At 39.1% G+C, this 21,559-nt stretch overlaps 1 protein-coding gene across 8 annotated transcripts in view; it reads left to right on the top strand.

Annotated features, from left to right (window-relative positions):
* LOC116840623 (sodium-coupled monocarboxylate transporter 2) overlaps positions 1 to 20,785 on the top strand; it is a 67,880-nt gene extending 47,095 nt beyond the window's left edge. For 7 of the 8 annotated variants that reach the window (XM_032807532.1, XM_032807531.1, XM_032807537.1 and 4 more), the window contains 5 exons: positions 3,349 to 3,818; positions 5,259 to 5,433; positions 6,321 to 6,475; positions 6,927 to 7,067; positions 17,166 to 18,318. In XM_032807532.1, the coding sequence (XP_032663423.1) occupies positions 3,463 to 3,818; positions 5,259 to 5,433; positions 6,321 to 6,475; positions 6,927 to 7,067; positions 17,166 to 18,318 (1,980 nt within the window). In that variant the 5' untranslated portion in view covers positions 3,349 to 3,462. Of the gene's footprint in view, positions 1 to 3,348; positions 3,819 to 5,258; positions 5,434 to 6,320; positions 6,476 to 6,926; positions 7,068 to 17,165 lie in introns of those variants that run through there. The other variant, XM_032807538.1, reaches the window with a different exon arrangement.
* The last annotated feature ends 774 nt before the right edge of the window (positions 20,786 to 21,559 follow it).

The following is a 21,559-nucleotide window of genomic DNA, read 5'->3' as shown; positions in this document are numbered from 1 at the left end:
CCCCCCCCCCCCCTCTCTCTTTCTCTTTTTCTCGCTCTGTTTTGCGTGCATATTTCTCGAAATAGTATTAAAACGTTCAAGAAAACTCAACACACAACAGAATTATCGTGTCTACATTTAAACATTCAGAGACACGTCATGCTAATTGCAGTATTTGAAAAGCGAAATAAGGTAACGAGATAACAATGTTTCAACGACTTATTTGTGTGAAGTCGAGAGCGCGAATGCTCATGAAAGAGCACGTCGTATAAGTGTGTACTTTGTTAACTTCCACATAGTCTGGATATACATAGTCTGGAAAATTTATATATGTTCAAGCGCCCGTCACGCAGATAGAGTCTGTTAAACGGAATAGGCAAATTATCTACTATTTTATGAATCACCAATTATTCAGTTGTTAAGGAAAGAAAATTGGTTAATCGATACACGACGAGCTCAGCAGTTTGAAAAACACAATCCTTGGGCTTGTTGACTACTTCTTGACTCAGCAACCGTGGCAATCGAAGAATAGCGAAAGATAGAGTAACAACTCAACTGGACTTTTATAAGTGTCATGACGTAGACAATCGAATGATGAAAACTTCACAATTCTTTTAATTATTATTTAATTGTTTATGAAGCGAATATGTCCTTTTGTGTTGAATTAGTCATTAAATTTGCATCACACTAAGTTCTATTATCTATTATTTATTCTCTATTCTCTCTTCTATTTTCTATTCAACGCAGCGACAAATTCGCTAAAGATTTCACTTTACATTATAGTGTTTCTTGAGTACACTTGGATAATTTTTTTCGTATTTTTTTTCGCATTTTTATTTCGTCACGGAGAAAATATTATGTACGGAGAAAATATTGTAGTAAAAATTGCAGCAGAATTTTCGTAACTTCAGACTGCACGGAATTATGATCGAAATTACAATATATTTTGATAAAAACGTTATATACGTATGACTTTTTTTACCATAAAATAATTATAGTTACTGAATATTCTTTATAAATATATCATATATAAAAGAGATCATCAAATTTAATATTTTGATAGAAATTTATACAAAAATTTTACAGTACAGTTTTATAAAAATATTGTAAAAAATATAATTTTAACATAACTTTTATTACAATATTTTCTCCGCGTATACGATAAAAATACGATAAGTGCTATATGCGTTAATCATAAAGAATGCAAACCTTTACAGGTCAGTATATAAAGTGTATTCATCCTCATAATAAAAAAAGTGAAAAAGAAATATCTGTGAAGTGTGTTTATATCGATTGTCGAGTTTCATTGTTTTACATTTTCCGAGTATCTAATTGGTTCTTCGCGAAGTCGGCATAAACGAGCGAAAACTGCTTGCTTCGCGTTGAGCGCAGTTGCCAACGTCGGATGACATGTTATATTCAGAAGTTAATGTAAATATGTGCTTATATCGTTAGAATTAATAGTAATGTAAATAGTGTTGCTGTAACAAATACATTAAGCCAGTAATTTTACCAATTAAAATGGAAGAGAAAACGGGGTAGGATAAAGAAGAAACAGAGAAAGAGAAAAGAACTAAGCAGAAATAACAAAGAGTAGAAACGGCACAAGAATATAATAGCATGGAGACAGAGAATAAGGAAACAGAGATAGAAAATAACACACATAAAGTAAGAAATAGAGAGAAAATGTGAGATAGTTGTTGAATGATGTTAGAAGGTAATTGACTATGTGATTATATGTTTAGGATATCGATAATACCATTAACAATATCATCATGATGTAAGAGATAGGAAGAAGATGGAGAGAAAATGGTAGAAGATATCTGACTTATTAACAAATAAAGAGGTATTAAAATTAAAATTATTATATAAAGATATATTACCTTTTAATGATGACTTTATGATAGGTCATTCAAATAAATTAAAAGAGAGAAACTTTGAAAAAAAAAGTGACAGAGATAAAGAAAATGTAAAGTTGAGAATAAGATAGAAGGGCGCGCGCAGCATACTAGTAATGGATAAAATTGTGTCAAATATTCTCACACACTGTCTATTTGAGATTGCAAGCAGCGAGCGGCACGTTACACGCGCGATCTTGGTACGACAATATTTATCACCGCTAGGAGATCAGGAAACAATTCCAAAAAAACATGTGTCTTCAGTCCGCTCTGCAGAGCTCGTCTCACCACATCGCGCAGATCGATAGTCCAATTTTCTTTCATTAACATCGTAATAATTACCGCGGCAGTTGGCTAAATAGTCAAGGACTTTTCGGTTAGAGGATTCCCCAACGGTGGAGAAGTCTCTCCTTTATTTCTGGTGGTGGGTTTTTCCGCTCGCTTTAACGCGGTCCATCGGCAACGCTCGGACACCTGTATCCGTGCAGACACCCTATAAATAGCATATCTCCCGCGCACACGGTAACATCGCAAAGCGAATCGACGTAAGAGCGCGATTTCGTGAGCATTGTGCCCGCGGCCTGTTGCGTAAATTCGCGCAATAACAGACCACTTCTGAGACAATTACACTCCCTAAGAGAGACAGGTGCCCTCCCCGTGGCATGCTGGCGGGTGGGATATAAATTCAATGAAAAGAGCTTACGAAGAGCGCGCCAGTAAACGACGCCAGTAAACAATAGCGACAGAAGATAAGAAGCCACCGTGTTCTTCCGGACTCCCACCCCGCATCGCCTGCACCCCCACCTCCGGTACCGTAACTCCCTCTTCGGCGTCTCTTTCTCACGACCTCTCTCTCTCTCTCTCTCTCTCCATCCTACCGGGTCGTTAGCATAATAACGTCAACTGCTTCACGATGTTCGTAGTCAATACGTGTCGTAGCTTCGATCGCGTCGCATTGATCGCATTGAGTCACATTAGTGTCGTCCCGCGAAATTACATAACGAGAGAGTGAGAGAGAGACTCGCACGCGTGCACACCGTTCCATATACACCGTACGACACACGCGCAGCCGGCGATATAAGCTCCTTGCGTTACCGTGGCGAGCGTTACCGATCGTTCATTATTACACCTCTCTCGTGCCGCTGCCTCGAAGTCAAGCTCGACTGCAGCGAAGCTCCCTCCGAGCGAGCTTCTCGAACGGCGATCGGAGGAAAGTGTAGACGGAAGCGGAAGAGAGAGAAAAAGAAAGAGGGGTGAACTCCTCGTGCTCGCAAACTCCTGCTATTTTCGACGGAAATAATCACTCGCGACGACGACGACAACGACGACGACTTTTGACCGCGGCGTTAATCGAGAGAGGAAGAGAGATAGAGACAGTTAGAGAAGAAACCTCGAGCACATCGAGTACGCGCTGCGATATGAATCACCCTCGTGATTAAGCTCACCACTCTCTCGCGATTTCTGTACGCAGGCACCGCCGCAGGTAGCAGCTTCGCACTCTCCGCGGAAAGTGCGCACGGAGAGGTGAAGGGAGTGAGCGAGAGAACGAGAGAGAAAGGAACAATCGTGAATTGTCATATTCGAGATGACGAACCATACCACGACGATGGTGGTGGACTACCTGGTGTTCGTCGGCTTCATCGCGATCTCCTTTGTGATACCACTGTGGGGGAACTTCCGGGCCAAGAAAAAGGAGACCAAGGCGAACTACGTGTTCGCCACCGGCACCGTATCGATGGGCGCGATGATGCTGTCGATCGCACGGGGCACGCTCGGCGTCAGGTCCTTCCTCGGCTACCCCTCGGAACTGTATTATCGCGGCAGCGCCATGTGGGAGACACTGTACGGTATGCTGCTGGCGTATCCCATCGTCTGCTTCATCTTCGTGCCCGTTTACTACAATCTCGGCGTCACGTCGGTCTACCAATATCTCGACATGAGGTAATTTCGCGGGCTTTCTCTCTCGCGCGCCCGTTCAAGCGCGCTCGCCTGCCTCTATCTATGCACACGCGTAAGGTAAACCACACGCAATCATATTGGCAACCTCTCAGCAGTCACTCTGGAAAAATCTGGTTTCTCTTACGATCTGCGACATCTATTCACAGCTTTAGCTGAGAAGATCTCTTTAGGAATCATAGACTGCAGGCAAGAAACTTAAGTAAAATAAAAAATCAGCTTTTCTTTTTGAGTGTTAATAACTAAATTTATCCCGTGATCCTGATAGATCACAAGTAGGTATCTGGCTTGTACATGCGGAGAATTTTATAGCAAAAATTGCTATGGAATTTTAATAACTTGACATTCTGCAGTAATTCATTATTCTTTTATTTCACATATGTGCATTATTAGAAACATAATAAAAAATTGAAAATAATTTATATGAGAACAAAAACTATAATATTCTCTCTATGTATAAAGTAATATTATATTATCGAGTCCTAATTATTAATAAAGTTTTAATTACGAATTTTATAGGAAAAATTACTATAGAATTTTATAACTGAGGAGTGGCTCGACATTCTGCAATGATTTATTGTCTTTTTCCAAATATGTTATTTATATTTTAGAAACTCAAATATTATTAAAAAATATATTTAATATATTATATATAAATATATATATAAAATATTTTTAAAATATTATTAAAAAATCTGCTGTTTTTTTCTGGCAAAATTTACAAAGTTTCTAACAAGATAGACCTTACTAATAGACTATTTCTGCCCTACTAAAAACATAGTAAATCTGACGAAAATTTATACATATAAAAAAAGGAATATTGTTTCCGCATATAAGGTGTGATGTTATAAGATTCTAATTAGGAAAAAGAGTTGTCGAAATCATATTTCATCAGTCGTACCTGATATTTTACAATGTCTGTAGTAAGCTTAAAATAAAATGTGACCTGAATATTTTATGTTTGTATTTCTCATTGCTCATTTATTTTGAATTTTTACCGTTATTTGTCGTTCATATTCAGTAATAATAAAGAAATTAACGAGATACAATTTTGGCAACTGTCCCCCACTAAAATAGTTCTAATCATTAATAACTCTTATTATTAACAAGGTCCCTTATGCAAACCAGATACCTGACTGGGATCAACCTGATCAAGAATATGGGGTGAATTTCTAGTCGGTAAAGGAGGTGCCAATAATTATGTGTGGTTTACTTTATACATGTATATATACACAAGCGTCGCGACAATTAATATTTAATAGTGCACTTTGGACCAGCGAATAACGTCCGCCAGCGTGAATGGCGGAGGACGACATGTCGTACGTAATGATCGTGTCCGATTAGCGCGCGGCTAATTCGCCGCGCTCGCGCGCGCGCCGGATCTCTCCCGTTTCAGAGCTACTCCTAATTATGCAAATTCTCCAGGTTCAAGTCGAAGCTGGTGAGATGTCTGGCGAGCTTCTCCTACGTCATACGGAGCCTCCTGAACTTGGCGGTCACAGTATTCACCCCGTGCGTCGCGCTAAAGGCGGTCATAGGGCTGCCGTACTGGGCCAGCATCGTGGGGATCACGACCATTTCCGTGGCTTTCACAATTATGGTAAGGCACATGTATCAAACGCCACTTTACACCTGACACGTGCACGCCCGTGCATATTCCGCGAAAAGATCGCCCTCTCCAGACAGTTCGTTCAAAACGAGCACGGCGAGATTTTACGCGGGAAGAAGAGCAGATTGTGAGCTAATGCGCCGCGCAAGATTCAATGGGATTCGATGCATTCGCGGGGAAAATGTTTCCCTGCATGTATTCGCGACAATTGGCAGTCATGAGCTGCACTTTCCTTCCCGTCCCCTCCCTCCGTCCTTTCCTCTCATCGTGATATCGATCGAAGGTCTCGTCGAAATTATACCCGGTTTTTGCAATGGCCGTGTAAAAAAAGAGAAAACACGAAAAAAAACACGCTACTTCGCGAGAGCGATATTTACCGAGAGCTCGTTATTTTCGGGGATGCGGGCAAAAACCACGGAGAAACTATGTTCATAATTCTGATAAATACGCCGGCTCTACCGACAAAATCGCACGCTTCAAAACGATGATTATTATTTACATCATCCACCCGTGGGAAATTGGAACAATTAAGCACGCATGCAAATTGGATGCACCGCGTGAATAACGAGAACGACGATAAATACTTTTATGTTGTAAAAACAGTGACACACAAGAAGCAGGAGCGCAGCTCTTAATATTAACTCTCGGAATAATAGCTCATTATTGTATAACATGGCGCGTGGAGTATAACAACGTGTCCTCTCCTCTCCTCTCTCTCTTTCTCCTTCCGCGGTGAGTGGATGCTATTTGACCGTCCAGCAACGTTAAAATTGATCGAATGAATTATTTCGCAAAGCTCGGGCATTCCCGCTAAATAACTTTCACGGCGAATGCGTGGACAACTCCGTCATACATTCAATCCTGTTTTTGCTTTCCAGGGAGGTCTAAAGGCCGCCATTCTATCGGACGTCATACAAGGACTAGCGATGATCGGAGTGTCCGTGGTGATCATCGTGCAGGGAACGGTCAACGTAGACGGACCCGCGAACGTCCTGAACGTCACTTACGAGCGCGGACGCTTGAATTTCTTCGAGTACGAGCACATTTTCGGCAATTTCCCCGGCAATTTCGCGCTGCTCGGATTCCGCTCAGACAACAACGCCGCCGCGACCTACGACGCTAACGTCGGAATTTCCCGCCGCGTGTTTTTTCGCGCCAGCTCGTTGAGCTTTAGCATTCATTAATCACGACGAGAAACACACAACGCGAGCCCACAGTCCGTGCACATAACGTTATAAAACGCAATTTTATATCAAAATTCTCTGGCGGGCACGCCTCGCAAAATTTGAAAATTATTAAATTTCGCGTCCAAAATTATTTCGCGTGCTGCGCATTTCCCGTGTCTTCAACATTTCGCCGCGACAACGGGATGTAATCGGCCTTTCGCCGGTAATCCGAGCGCTTGCGAATCTCGCGACTCAGCTGCTGCTTTCTCTTTCTCTTTCGCACGCGACTGTGTCCGATAATGCTCCTTTTTTTTTCAGCTTCAATTTGGACCCTACAATTCGAGTGACAACATTATCGGCGACACTGGGTCAGCTCTTCATGAGCCTGTCCATTTTCGGGTGTCAACAAAACTTCGTCCAAAGATACTGTAGCATGTCTAGCCAGAAGAAGGTTGTCAAGTGAGTAAAACCCCTTCCTCGTCGGAAGAAGCAATTTATCGGGCTTAGATTCTCTAATCGCGCCGCGAGACCGCGGTAAACGACAAGGATTCGCGCGTGTCGCGAATGCACGTCTCGTCGAACGATCCAGAGGAGGATAATGTGATTTATGCAAAGTGTCCCGCGAATTATCAGCTGGAACGCGCGAGGCGTGAACTAAAACTGCGAGCGCGCACACACGGAAACGGTCGATAAGCTGAGAAAACGCGAGGGAGGTAAGGGAAAAGAAACGCGCCGCGTTTAGAGCAGCATTGTGTCGCAAAAGTATGAATATAAAAGTTTAATAGTCGGCTATAATTCGCCAAGAGTGTGGAAAGACCGCGTCATGGAATATCGGCCGAGAGTCGCCAATATTTCTTGGAAGCACCGGAATATATTTCGCCGTAAAATACTCAGCACGTGTAGATACATTGTTGTCGGAGTGTCGTTATCAGCTTAATAACCAAGTCAAGGCATTCGTGCGTGAATTTTCACGAATTGTGACGGTAAAAAATGGAACGTTTGTTTTTCAAGCGTTATAGATCCGAGGTGTATTACCGTATGTCGCGGAAATTTGTCAAGGTGTAGTGCCTCTGATATCGCGCTAACAAGGCGCACGCGTCCTCTCTAAGACGCTCAAGAAAAGCCGGTATAACGATCTTAAGCTTTCGCAAGTGTGGCAATTCTATTTCATATATAATAGGATGCTCCACTTCCGTAACCCCTAATAACACGCGGTTTCGCACAATGGGATTTTGATCTACCGTCAATGTTTGTTTCGTGAACTCGGAATTCTGTCCAAGCAGGGAAACTCCCCGATACTTATGCATTTTGGGAAAAAGACATGATAGTGGCAACTATATATGCGACAATTGTACGCATTTGATGATTTATCTTTGGAATTAATGTATATAGTTTGAAAAATTAACTATTTCTTAATCTTTAATAATCTTTAAAATTTAATAAATAATTTTTATATATTGCTTTTTAATTGTTGTAACTAAAGCTGAAGAAAAATTATATATGAAATAAAATTTGAAATTAAGATCGAGATATACCTTAAGATATAGCTTAATAAACTATTGTAAAACTTTAATTAACTTTAAAGCTTAATAATCAATTTAATAAAATAAAATTAATAAGCTTTAAAGTTTAATAAACTATTTTTATAGTTACAAGATAATTGTATAGTTCACGTAATACCACTCAACTTTGTTTATAATAATTACAAAACTGTTTGTCAAATTGTATATTAATTTTGTGTACAAGCTGTGCAAATTTTGTATGTAGAATTTAGATGTGTATATAGTTTAATATATTATTTTGTAATTATTGCGGTTGGAACTGAATATATGGTTAGTATAATTACCTAGTTCTTGTTTACTCAGCTTTAGCTGCAATAACTACAAAATGGTTTATTAAACTACACCCGCTAATTTTACATACAAACTATACGAGTTCTGCATGTAGAATTAATGTACATAGTTTAACAAACTATCTTTTGCACTCATTTACATGCAAAGTTCGCATAGTTGCCACTACTGTGTCTTCATCTCTGAGTGCACGTGCAAACATCTTTCATCCTTTCAGAACACGGAGACAATCCCACGAATCTTAACGTGCACTACACTCACACCTGATGTATGCACACGCGCACGCATTCGCTCATTATTTCGCAAAACCTTTCATCGCTGCGATCGTCGCTGAAGTTTGCCTAATGATTCATCGACATGAGTCGTCGGGAATTACAAGTCGCGCGACTTGTACAAATAATCATTGCCTTCACGTGAAACGCCGATTCAGAATGAATCCAGAATACGAGTATAATATACATATGTGACGTCAACTGAGAATAAAAAAATAAAATCGCGCACAAGGAGGATAATCGCGCGGAGTCGGTCGCGGATCACCGCGAAGCTGCTCCGTCGCAAAGTCCAATCCGCGAGTTTCCGTTCGCGCTGCCGATCAATTTCATCCGTAATCCTTCATTATTTTGGCACTTATCCCACCCGTCGTGGCGTAAACACGGGTTGTTTGCGCGACTGAAACGCCGCTTCACATTCGCGTCGCTGTAATTGCGGAAAATTTCTCTGACGTGCACCAACACCGCGATCGCGTCACGTGCGCGTACAGGGACGGTCGGGACGATAAAAAAGAGAAAGGAAACTGAGCTTTTCCCCAGACTGGTATCCAGCGTATAATCGAAAGCGTATGAGAGCCCGTGCGGCCGCAATTTTGTTGCGTTACCAGCGTATCCCCGAGCCGAGACACCAGATGGGGCGAATGCATCACGTTGGTCCGTAAAATTTTATCGCTCGCGAATGTATCGTTGGGGAGGAGTAGTATTCCCGTGCAGTGAGGAGATATAAAGTTGTACATTTGTTCGAGATATATATATATATATATATATATATATAGGGTGCTTTAAAAAAATGGAAGTTATATATTGGAAGTAACTTTTCCTCTATATACAAGATATCCCAAAACAACCTTCGAAATTCTCGCATAGTATGGATTAAGATGAACATAAAAGTCCTATACCCTTTTGCGATATTCACAATAATTATCGAGATATCAATTAAAGAAGATTTGTGAATAATCACGCGAGATACGGTAGATGAGCTGTAGTGGCGACATCTGCCGTGTGCTTGTACATTAGATCAAACTGAATAAAAAAAGTTTTCTACCTTTTTCCTAATAATTTTGTAGATTTTTAGTTATTAAATAGAGAACATTAATTAATATATTATCGCGAGAATATTAATTAATATATTATCGCGAACAGCCACCTGCCAATCTTCTTTAATTAATAATTAAAAATCTAAAAAACTACTAGAAAAATAGTAGAGAACTTTTCTGTTCAGTTTGACCTAATATACAAACATAGGATAGCAGACGACGTCGCCACTACAGCTCATAATTATTGCGAATATCACAAAATAGTATAGGAATTTTATGTTCACCTCAATCCGTACTATGTCTCCACAAAAGTTTAGGAGGTTGTTCTGGGAAACCTTATATAAGCATTAATATTTTTTCGAAACACGAAAGAAAGAAGGATAGAGGCATACGTCCGTGAGCCATACGAAGAAGTTTATTCACATTCAAGTCAAAATGCTTACTCTTTGAATTTCTTGAAGTGAAATTTCAGTCGAAAAATAGAACGATAGCCAAGTCACTCAAACTCGAGTTATTTTTCACTCATATAGAGCAAATTATCTACTCTGAATCATTGAGTGAATATCTCACTCGAAATTGAAAAGCGAATTTAATGCATTCCTCAGGAAAATTAATTTACTCCAATCGATCGAAACGTCCGCTCATATGGAGTCAGAATCCACTCTAATTTTGAGTGAAACTTTCACTCTAATAATTTTGAATTATATAAAAGTTTGATCTAATATTTATCACAGTGAAACATTCTCATAGTTAAAGTTTTACGCGTTTTGTCTACACCGTTCGTGAAAAATTTAACACAGAATATCGCACGTATAATCTTATTATGGTAGAAGCAATACAGATAACCATTATCACTGTAAAATTTTGTAAAAAAAATAATGGTTCCATCCAAATAAAAAACCTACTGTTATAAATATTACATATTAGGAAACGCGACAGAAGAATAGTGTTCGTTACATTTTTTTTGCATAATGATCGATTGCAAGAAAATTGCTGTTTTATGCTTTACGTGGCATTGTACCGAGTGAAACGTGGCAAGGTGATATCATGAAATTGACTTCAAATTAAGGGAATGCTGAAGCTGAAAACTTTACCGACAGAACACTGACATTTTTCTGCAAAGTTTATGTCGTATTGGTTAGACAGAATTACAAATGCTTTTACGCAATGAAAGTACGAGCAAAAATTAATAGGAGTATTGCTCGATATGTGACGAAAACGAACAAAAAATTTTTAATGTAAAATCTCAAGCTATCAACGTAATATTTTCCTAATACAAAAGTTCCGCAGCTTGTACATACCGAAAGTATGGATGCTCCAAACAGAAAAATTTTGACGAATATTGCTCTACCTTCGCATCTGCATTTGGAAGCTTAAGAATATCGAAAAAATTTGCAGAAAGATTTCTACACATATATGGTTAGGTTTTCCGTTGAATATGGTAAAACAAAGCAATACATAGTCATGTAAGTTCTGTATATACAAGAAATACGAAAAGGATAGCGTGATTGTGTAGTGACGATTGTCTCTGCATTATCGACATTGTTCGAGTTCGTCATCGACTCCAGTATCCCCTTAACATTTATTATATAAAACGAAATAAATATATAAAACCGCAATTCTGATCGATAAATAGTGAATTTATGAATAGCTTCCTTGACGCGCCACGAAAATATACCCCTTGGGCGCTCTGAAAATACATATCTGGTGAATAAGCTTCTTAACAGCCGTAAGGACTCGAACGAAATTCCCCGTCACGTAGACCTACTTCACGACGAAACGTATAAAAATCCGCGAGACATGACATCGAAATTCATAGCTCATAACGCGATTATCCATCTCCTCTTCTTAAATATACACGCGATCGGCGCGTCGGATAAGCTGCAAAATGAAATTCGGCACGTGACGACGAGTTGAAGGATTTTACGGCCGAGACAGTTTCCCGTTTTTCTTTCTGTCTGTCTTTAGTTGTCGGCGACGGAAAGTTTTCGGCGAGTGACTCAATCGAGTCGATTTAGGAAATTGTATGTGGCCACAGTTACTATTACCACATAATCAATGAGTGCTCCGTGGGGGATCAAATGGCGCCGCGCCAAACTTTTAGTACGGAGACTATCTCTCTCTCTCTCTTTCTCCCTGTCGCTCTCTCTTTCTCTTTTTCTCTCGTCGTTCAGTAAGGTCCATGATATCAATTCGAATGACGCCGACATACGTTCCCGAGATAATGCGTTCGTCCCTAAGCGCACAGGCGGCGGTTTTATTAAAATGGCCGAATAAATATCTATTCGCGTGATGGATGTCGCAGCAGCCGCGCTGGTGCAGTCACAGTGAAGGATACAGCCGCGTGAAACGTCATTTCTTATCGCGGCCAGCACGCCAGTTATCCAAAAACGTATTACAAAATTGCGACGGACAACTGCATCATCGTTGGTTACTAAAAAAAAACCTACACTTCGCGGACGAATTTCAATGTAAATGCGAATTACCGAGTACTGTATGCGATTACTGTTACCGAGTATCCTCATATTCATCACATATTCATGATCGAAGTCGCACGATCAACATTTCAATTAGTAACTTAATGGATCGCGATTTGCTTGCTAATCGTACAACATTCAATTGCAAATTGTATGATGAGCGCGATTTCTCGCGATCAGACTACATGAGTTTTCTACTTTTTAGATTAGACTAAATGGAGGCTTTGATGTTTCACGGACATGTCACTGTAATTCGCATATCTAATCCGAAATTCCGCGATATCTAATAAGAAACTTAAAAAACAATAAATAAACCACCCTCGAGAACCTCAAGAGCTCTAAAAAATATGAAATAATTTGAATCAATATTTCTATGTATCTGCAATCCTAATATTCTGATGATATTAGAAGTGAAAACTCAACTGATCAAGCTAATAATCATATCTTTTTTTATTTAAAATAAAAATAGTTATATAGTTAGTTATATACTTAGTTACATACTATATTTTTGTCTTTTCTGCATCGACTTTTAATATCATATTCAGAATATCAGGATCACTTACGACAGAATTATAGAGCTCTCTACATAGGAATATATTCATCCAAAATTATTACATATCTTTTAGGACTTCTGAAGTTTTTAGATTTCGATGTTTTTTCTCTTTAAGTCTTTTATTTTTTGTATTATTTAATTATTTGCCAAAAGTTTGTTTTTTAAGTTGATTAAAAATCAATTTTGACTTATGTTAACATGAAATATTTTTTAAATAAAAGAAATATATTGTCTTAAAATCTTAGTTCTTTATGAAAGGAATTGTTTATCCTATTTAAGAGTCGGTTGTTCTAATTTGTTGGTAAGTTAACTGATAATTAAATCGCATGTCTGTCTTTGTCTAAGTTGAAAGAAAAAAATGAAAACAAACATATGATTTAACTATTAGTTAACTTACCAAGAAATTGGAACAACCGGCCTTTAAATAGGATCAGCAATTTCTTTCATAAAAAACTAAGGTTTCAAGATAAAATATATTTCTTTTATTTAAAAAATATTTCATGTTAGCAAATATGTTATGAATATCCACCACACAAATCAGTACTTTTATTTCTGATATATCTTTTCTGTCAGTGTACAAAGGATTGCATAAATGCCTTGCTAATTCTTCCTTTTTATCTCTAGATCTTATCGTTGTAAGACTTACAACGATATTCACACGCGCGCACATTACTCCGAAAAGTTGGAACAGAGATGAGAGCACGGACATTACGTAATCATCAGACGACAATTCTTTTACTAATTGTATCCCTTGTCTTCCTCTTTTTCGTTCTCACTCACGCGAGACGGCGCGGCTAGGTGGAATTGAATCTCGCGACTCTCGCGAAAAAGAATGAAATAAGGAAACGCTGTACACGATAACACACACACATGTCGTTATGTGTTTATGCTCAAGGTCCTTTCAAACGATAGACTCCTCTGACACTCGCAAGGACGCATTTCGCCGCGCGGCGTCTCGTCTTAGGGAAAGACAATCTCTTTCGTGTGCGCAAATTAACGCAAACTTCCGAATTTCCGCGGAGTGATCGCGGAATATCGCTCTAGCGAGCTCGACCGCACGGGTAAGAGATAATGCGTGAGCGAAGCCTCGACTATAAATCTGCGGCGGCGTACATCCAACGGATGTACGGCGCTACGTACATTTGTCATGTCTAAATCCAGAAATCCACTGGACTTCCGCCGCGCACCTCTGGCGATGTCGCGTGGTTGCGATTCGGGTACAATGATCTACCGCCGTCGCGCTATCAGTCAATCCTACGCGAAATGTCAACGCGTCTAAATGCGCCGGCTAAAACGGCCCGTCAAACGGGCCCGAAACGTCGTCGTCGTCATAACGTCGTCGATCGTCCCCCGACTACCCCATTAAAATCGCAGTCGCGAATCGTCACAGAAATGTATGCGGGTACATTCGCTTTCCTACGATCCGCACACATTTTTCCCAATAAATTTTCAATCTGGGATCAGTGTTAATCGATTGAAAGTTTAATACAGTAATCGGCGAGTCAGTCATCAAAATTAGTCACAGATGTGAGATAACATGAATTCAAGAGCTCTCGGTAGTCTATAGGCGTAAATTAAAGAAGTTTCTTTGAAGTTTTTTTCACAAAGAAATTATAAAAGACGCATTTTTGAGTTCTTCAATATGTTTTTATTATGTTCTGAAAAAGTTACGCGATTTTTTTCACAATTGAAACTCGCACATTAATTAAGTTATAAAATGCAACACGATATGCTATCGTTTCATATTAATTTCTTATATTTTACTCGTATATTGAGTTGCGGTGCAACGTGTCCTGCTAGCACATATAATATAGCAGCTTGTAGTGATCCGAAACAAAAAGCAAGTAAGATTCTTATTTTATGTAAATGTGGCTATCGTCTAAAATTACAATCATTGGACTAACCCAAAATTTAACTTAAATTATAAATTTCACAAAATAGTGGATTCGAAAAACAGATTGTGATCCCGACATTTTGTCAGATTTTGGTGTAATCCGATTCTAGATAGATGATTCTAGTGTAGATGATTCTAGTTCAGACAATAAACAAATTTATATAAAAAAAGTATCTTATCTGCCTTTCCGTTTTAGATCACTACAAGTAGCTGAATTATGCACGCCAAAAAGACACAAATGTGTTATGCCGCGTCAAGTTTACAAACCACCCAAAGCCTTTAATCGACTAATAGAATTAATTATTAATCAGAGAATAATTGATTATGTTAAAGTTTGATTCAATCAATCGATTAAATTACTCGTATTTATATATACGACGATTGATTATTTTTTATTGTTGATTTACCGATTATTTCAGTCAACTGAAATTTTGATCGACTAATACCCTACACTACTTTAAAGAGAAATGTGTAAGATAATATACGTGAGATAATATTGTTATTCTGTCGAATAATCAACAGTCATAAAAGACACACGAATAACCAAATACGATACGTACGACTGGAAATTTCTAGCGATCCATATTTGATATTTGTCAACAAATTAACACTGGCAAGTATATACGGCCTCATATATGCCTGACAGAATATTAGACACCAATCGATTGAAATTTTATTTGACTAAAATAACCGGCAAATCAATAATCGGAATAAATAAATCATTATACATGCAATCACGAATAATTTTATCGATTGATGAATTTAATTATTAATCAGAGTATAATCAATCAAAGTTTGACTAATGAATTTCGTCGTTCATTTAAATTATTTGTAATTTTATATACGATGATCGATTAATTTTGAATATAAATTTGTCGATTATTTTAGTCAACTAATATTTTAGTCGATTATATCTGACACTGACGCAATGTTGGACATTAATCAATTAAAATTTTCTTTGACTAAAATAATTAGAAAATTAATAATCAAAATAAATAAATCATCATAGATGTAATCGCAAACAATTTGATCGATTAATAGAATTAATTATTGATCAGTGTACAATCAAATCGAAATTTCATTAGTAATTGATTTCATTAACCGATTAGTTTATTCATGATTTTATATAATTTTATTTTGACTAGATTTGTTGATTATTCTAGTCAACAAACATTTTAATCGATTAATCCCCAAAACTGATGCCTAGACTGCTATTCCATACATACCTATCGACATTTGTCGATTCAGTACGCTAACGACGTCTGTCCACAAATAGTAACGATAAAGAACGATATAGAACGATTGAGAATGTTCGTCGTTTATGAATGACGACGTCACTATTTTCAACGAGGTCTTGTACGTGACGACAATATACCGATAACATTTTTGAAAAACGATCCTACAAAGTTCAATCAATCAAGCGAAAGATAGCAAAAGAGATTTAATTTGTTTCAAATATTTATATAATTTTTGGATATAATTTAATGTCTTTACTTACTCAGGTTTTTATTTTTTAATTCAATTTGTTATAAAACTTGCTATTTTCATAGTTTATTATCTATATTATTTATCTATTATTATTTATCTATTATTATTTATCTATAATTATTGATAATTGTACACACACATACACACATATATATATATATATATAATTATTCGTAATTATGACAGATACTAACGTTAGCGTGCTGGCAGTTATTACAAATTACAAGTTGCGTATATGTAATAGTAAGCTACAAACATGGAAGCATGATAATGTGTACTACATTTATGGTAATTTTTCCTATGTTCATGGTCATTTTATCATATCTTACTATAACTTTTATCACAATGCCAGTTTATTTCTGGAGAACTAAAATTGTATTGTAATTTTTACTATAATATTCTCTCCGTGTATACGATTTTCGACGATCATGTTCACATGATGTAAAGTAGGAAATCGCACAAGTAACTCCAATTATAGTAGCCAAACATACATTACACCTACCGTAGGTGTGTATAGAGACTATTACACGCGCATTTTATTTTCTCACGATACACGTAATACAGCGCGCACGGTAATGGTGTAGTGTACACGCTGGGGACGTAATACCGGCTCGGGAGCTCGTTACACAAGCGGTAACAAACAAGAAAGAAGAGATAAACAATTTATAAAAAAAGGTCCCGTAGAACAAACGTGGACGCGAGCGCGGATGCGGATGATAATTACGTAATGTTAATTTTTACGAGAATGTACGACACGCGCGGGCGCGTTTACGTAACAACCAACGACTCTCGCGCGCACAACGTTTACCTTACTGCGTTTACCGCCGTTACGCGAATCTCTTTTAAATTGTTGCGCGAGGTACTTTAATATTTCAACAAATAGCATCTCTGAGTTTCGTCGATAGAAGGGGGAGAAAAAGAAAAGGAGATAGAGGAAGGCAGGAAGAAAGACGGGAATGAAAAGGAACACGCGTTCTTTCTGTTTTCAGGACGATGATGGCCAACATGCCCATTATCTTTGTCCTGTTCTCGCTCTCCTGGGTGGTCGGGATGGTGATCTTCGCTAATTACGCTGACTGCGACCCGCTGAGCTTGGGTTATATCAACAAAATCGACGAGATCGTGCCGTTTTACGTGGAGGACAAATTTCTCAACGTGCCTGGCCTGCTCGGCCTCGTGATGGCGACTCTCTTCAACAGCGCATTGACACTGGCCGTGTCGAATCTCAACTCCCTGGCGACGGTGACATTCGAGGACTTCATCAGTCATATACCGAGGTTAAGCGACCTCAAGGACACGCAGCAGCTGCGCTTCATCAGGGCCATTGGCGTCATCTACGGTATTCTGATTATCTGCATCAGCTTCTTGGTGGCCATGCTTTCCGGCGTCATAGAGTCGTCGATGCTGATGACGTCGGCAACATCTGGGCCGCTTCTCGGCGTGTTTCTGCTTGCCATACTGGTACCCTGCGCCAACTGGAAGGGCGCCGCCGCCGGCATGATCTTCAGCCACGTAATGTCACTGTGGATCACCTTCGGCCATCTGAGCATCGACACTACGACCAAGCTGTTGCCATTGTCAACGGAGGACTGCCACAACGACACCTTCTCGCCGTGGGTCACCAACAAACCGATCCGCCTGGAATACTCCACGCCGAACATCACCACCACGACGAACATGTACGAATACGTCACGCCGTTGCCGACCGCCGCCACTGACGAATCCTCGAATCCCCTGTACGCTCTCTACAGCATCACCTACATGTACTACGCTCTGATCGGCAGCCTGACCACGGTGGTCGTCGGCATCATCGTCAGTCTGATGACAGCCGACCTGGAGGCCGACTCGTACGAGCAGCACTTGCTGCACCCGATAGCGCGCAACATAGCTAATCTATTCCCTGGCAAACGAGCATTCTACGACGGCAGCAGTGATCGCAATAAAACCGAGAGTACGAACGACACCGTCATCTCGATCACGACAACCGCCTCCGGCAGCACCGAGAAGATGGCGCCGCTGCAGGGCATCACGGACGATAATGGCAAGTTGCACGTGGACAACAGCTACGTGGAGAAGCTGAATGCACTGAAGAACGTGTCACTCGACGTGACTGGCGAGATAGGCAAAAGCACGAACTTGTAATTCCCCACCGGTCTCGAGAAAAAGAGAACGATCTCTCCACGTTAATCTCTCGACGCCGTCGAGGAAAGAGGCGACATACTGTGATGATGTCGAACTTGCTCGGTGTCGGCCGAGCAGTTTGCGCGTGTTTGCCGCCGTGGCGGATTTTATTATCCCGACATGCGGCGGTGACGGGCGAGCCGCGCGTGCAAAATAATTACGAGCGCGGGTCGAGAACGAAAGTTCCCCCTCGATTACACCGGCCGAACCGCACTCGCATTCAGCTCGAAATAACGCTCGAATGAAGGTAATTCAGCGAGGTGCAGCGCTGTGCGACACTTGTAACTTGCATGTGCCAATTACAGTTAACTGCGAGACGTGGCTGACGCGTATACATTTATATGGGGTGTCTGACAATCAATGACACACGGCCGTTGTATGCAGGTAGAATGCGACAAGCTGAACACAAGACTCCTCTATCGTTTCGCAAACAATCATGTCAAATTTTGTGTTAAGAGTTAAATGATTGTGCGCAATAATGCATCAAATTGCTTTAATTAATAACTATAATAACAAATCTATGTGTGGTCTCACATTCGTAAAACGGTAGATGATTGTTTTGTTCACTTTGACCTTTAAGCGTACACAACGACAGAGGTCATTATCACAACTCATCTGCCGTATTGCGCGCGATCATTCGTCACTTTTCTTTAATAACTCAAAATTTTACGTGATTGCAAAATAGTAGAAAAATTTTCTATTCAGTTTATTGAGTTCTATCTGCACACAACGGATATATCATCAAATGTCAGACACTATGTATACATATATATGTTATGCTTACGTACAGTTTCATAAACTGTAACCATGTCGAAATTTTAACCCTTCGTACGACTTAAACTTCCTAACATTTGTATATTCTAAAGGATCAGTGTACATTTAATATATATTGAAACTGAAGTAGTCTAGTTAGCACCTCCGAATGGCCAAAACTGCATAGAATGGCAATTGCAGGTTCTAAATAGGATCTCTCAATAAAGTTAATAGATTCAAACAGGATCAAAAGGGGTTGATATAGACATCTCAGAGTATCAAAGTAAACATTAAATGAAATACTGAAGTTAAAAGTAGAATTAAAAGTTCGAATTCGGGTATTCAGAAATGAACGCGCGTGACTCAATAGGCGAGTGATTATCAAGTATACAGGCTTGGATCGGACCGACGCATCTCACCGTTCGCGGGACGATTATCGTATTCCGCGCACGTGCTCGGGAAGAGCCCGGAAGCCGAGGGTTACACAACGATGCTGCTGCTGCTGCGACGGGAACTGCTTCGAAGGAACGGTCGTTTCAGCGGGGAGTAATCGAGAACGCGTATATACAACTCGACACGACGGTACAACTCTATCACGAGGACCGATGACGACCCGGTCGACGGACGGCGGGGTGAATTTTCTCTCGCCTCGGCGATTACCACGCGCACGACACCACGCCATGATCCCGTTCCGGCGCGGCCGACTCTATCACATATTCTCGTCTATACTCCCGTCGCGCCTCCCCCGATAATCCAATAGGGACCAATTTCCTGCGCCCTATTGGTCTCTGTTGATCTTAGGATTCTAAGGATATATCTTAAGAATTAGGGTATAGACCCTCTACACACATACGTATGTACACAACGACCATCAATATCGATGTACCATGTAGGCAGGCGGCATGGAGAACCGTCCTATGTATCATAAGCGAAGATAACCCCTGTCAATTTCCTAAAAGCGCTGCACAAGAACAAGCAGAGAGAGAAAGAGAGGAGGAAAGGGAACAGTGCAATCCGTCTCAATAAAGGAGGAATATTCGAGCATTTCGCGCTACTTTACGGCATGAAACTCGACGACTCGACAACTCGACGACTCAACTCGCGCGAATCGCCATATATGATATTGCAACAAAACTATTATTTATAAGTTATTCGCCATTGAGCGAGAATATTTCATCGCACGAAGAAACGATCCTATACGAGGGTTCCTCTAGGATAATTTTTAGATCTTGAATTCGCCTCGGACAATCTTTAAAATTCGAAGAAACGCGTTCGTTCTCCGAAAGAGCGATTAGAATTCAATTCTGGCGCCGGCGGTCTCGCCGCGAATCGTAGATCGTCTGAAGCTCCAAACTAGATTTTAAGCTTAATTTAGCAATAGATAGTATCACGTTTCACAAATTTCTCACGCGCTTCCGTTCTGTGTGCATCGTGCGTGTGTATGCACGCATGCATAACATACAAATCGTCACGAGGAGAGAAACTTTAGCATTAAACTTTACTTTTATACCTCAGAGAAAGCGCGAGTGATTCTACAAACAGGACATAGTCGTTGCAATAAATATATATGATGGAAATGATGTCCAATTCAGATTTGTGATTGTTGAATTGATTCGTATGATCGAGAGCCTGTGTATTTATTGTTTCAAAAATAAAATTGGCGGTTTTCTATTCATCTCGTAATTATTTCCTCATGATCCTTCAGACAAATTCATTCCCACGCAAAACACCATTTATTCTTGTTCTCTCCACGTTATTAGTACTATCTGCTTATCAAGAAACATTTATCAAGTGAACTCAACGAATCAGTGTGAAATTAATGGAAACATTTAACTCATTTAACTCATTAGTAAAAAGGTATCCCCAGATAGACAGATGTACGTAAATTCGACAGTAAAATTTTATTAGTTGCGATTTGTAAAGGTTGCGTCCTTCATGAATGTTTCACATAAGAGAGAAAAAATATTTAAAAAATAGAAAATATTTACTCAATATTTAAATCTATATTTAATATATTTAAATCTAAATTTTTTTATTTAAATAAACAATTTCTTTCATAAAAACTACGGTTTGAAAAATATGTTCTTATTTAAAAAATACTCTATATTAATATAAGTAAATATATTATTAGTACTCATTGAATAAATACTTTTTATACTTGGATATTTTTTTATTCAATATACAGTCTTTATATTTATCAACTAAAGTGATGAAATAAAAATACGAAAGAAATACAAAAAAATTCTCAAAATTTGCTCAAAACGATGTCATGCAAAATGTATTATGAAATACATTATAAAATTAAATATTTAATAAATAAATTAATATTTAATATTAATATTAATATTAATATTAATATTAATTAAACTTTTAATAAATTTGTTATTGCACTAATATACACAAAGTTTACGTTATTGTATGACGTAAGTTTAACAAAAAAACATTGTAG

This window comes from Odontomachus brunneus, unplaced genomic scaffold, assembly GCF_010583005.1.
Source record: "Odontomachus brunneus isolate Ranch 3 - 2012 unplaced genomic scaffold, Obru_v1 Obru_scaffold_010, whole genome shotgun sequence".
Classification (NCBI taxonomy): Eukaryota; Metazoa; Arthropoda; class Insecta; order Hymenoptera; family Formicidae; genus Odontomachus; species Odontomachus brunneus.
The sequence above is the reverse complement of the archived record's forward strand: the minus strand, read 5'-3'. Positions and strand labels throughout refer to the sequence as shown.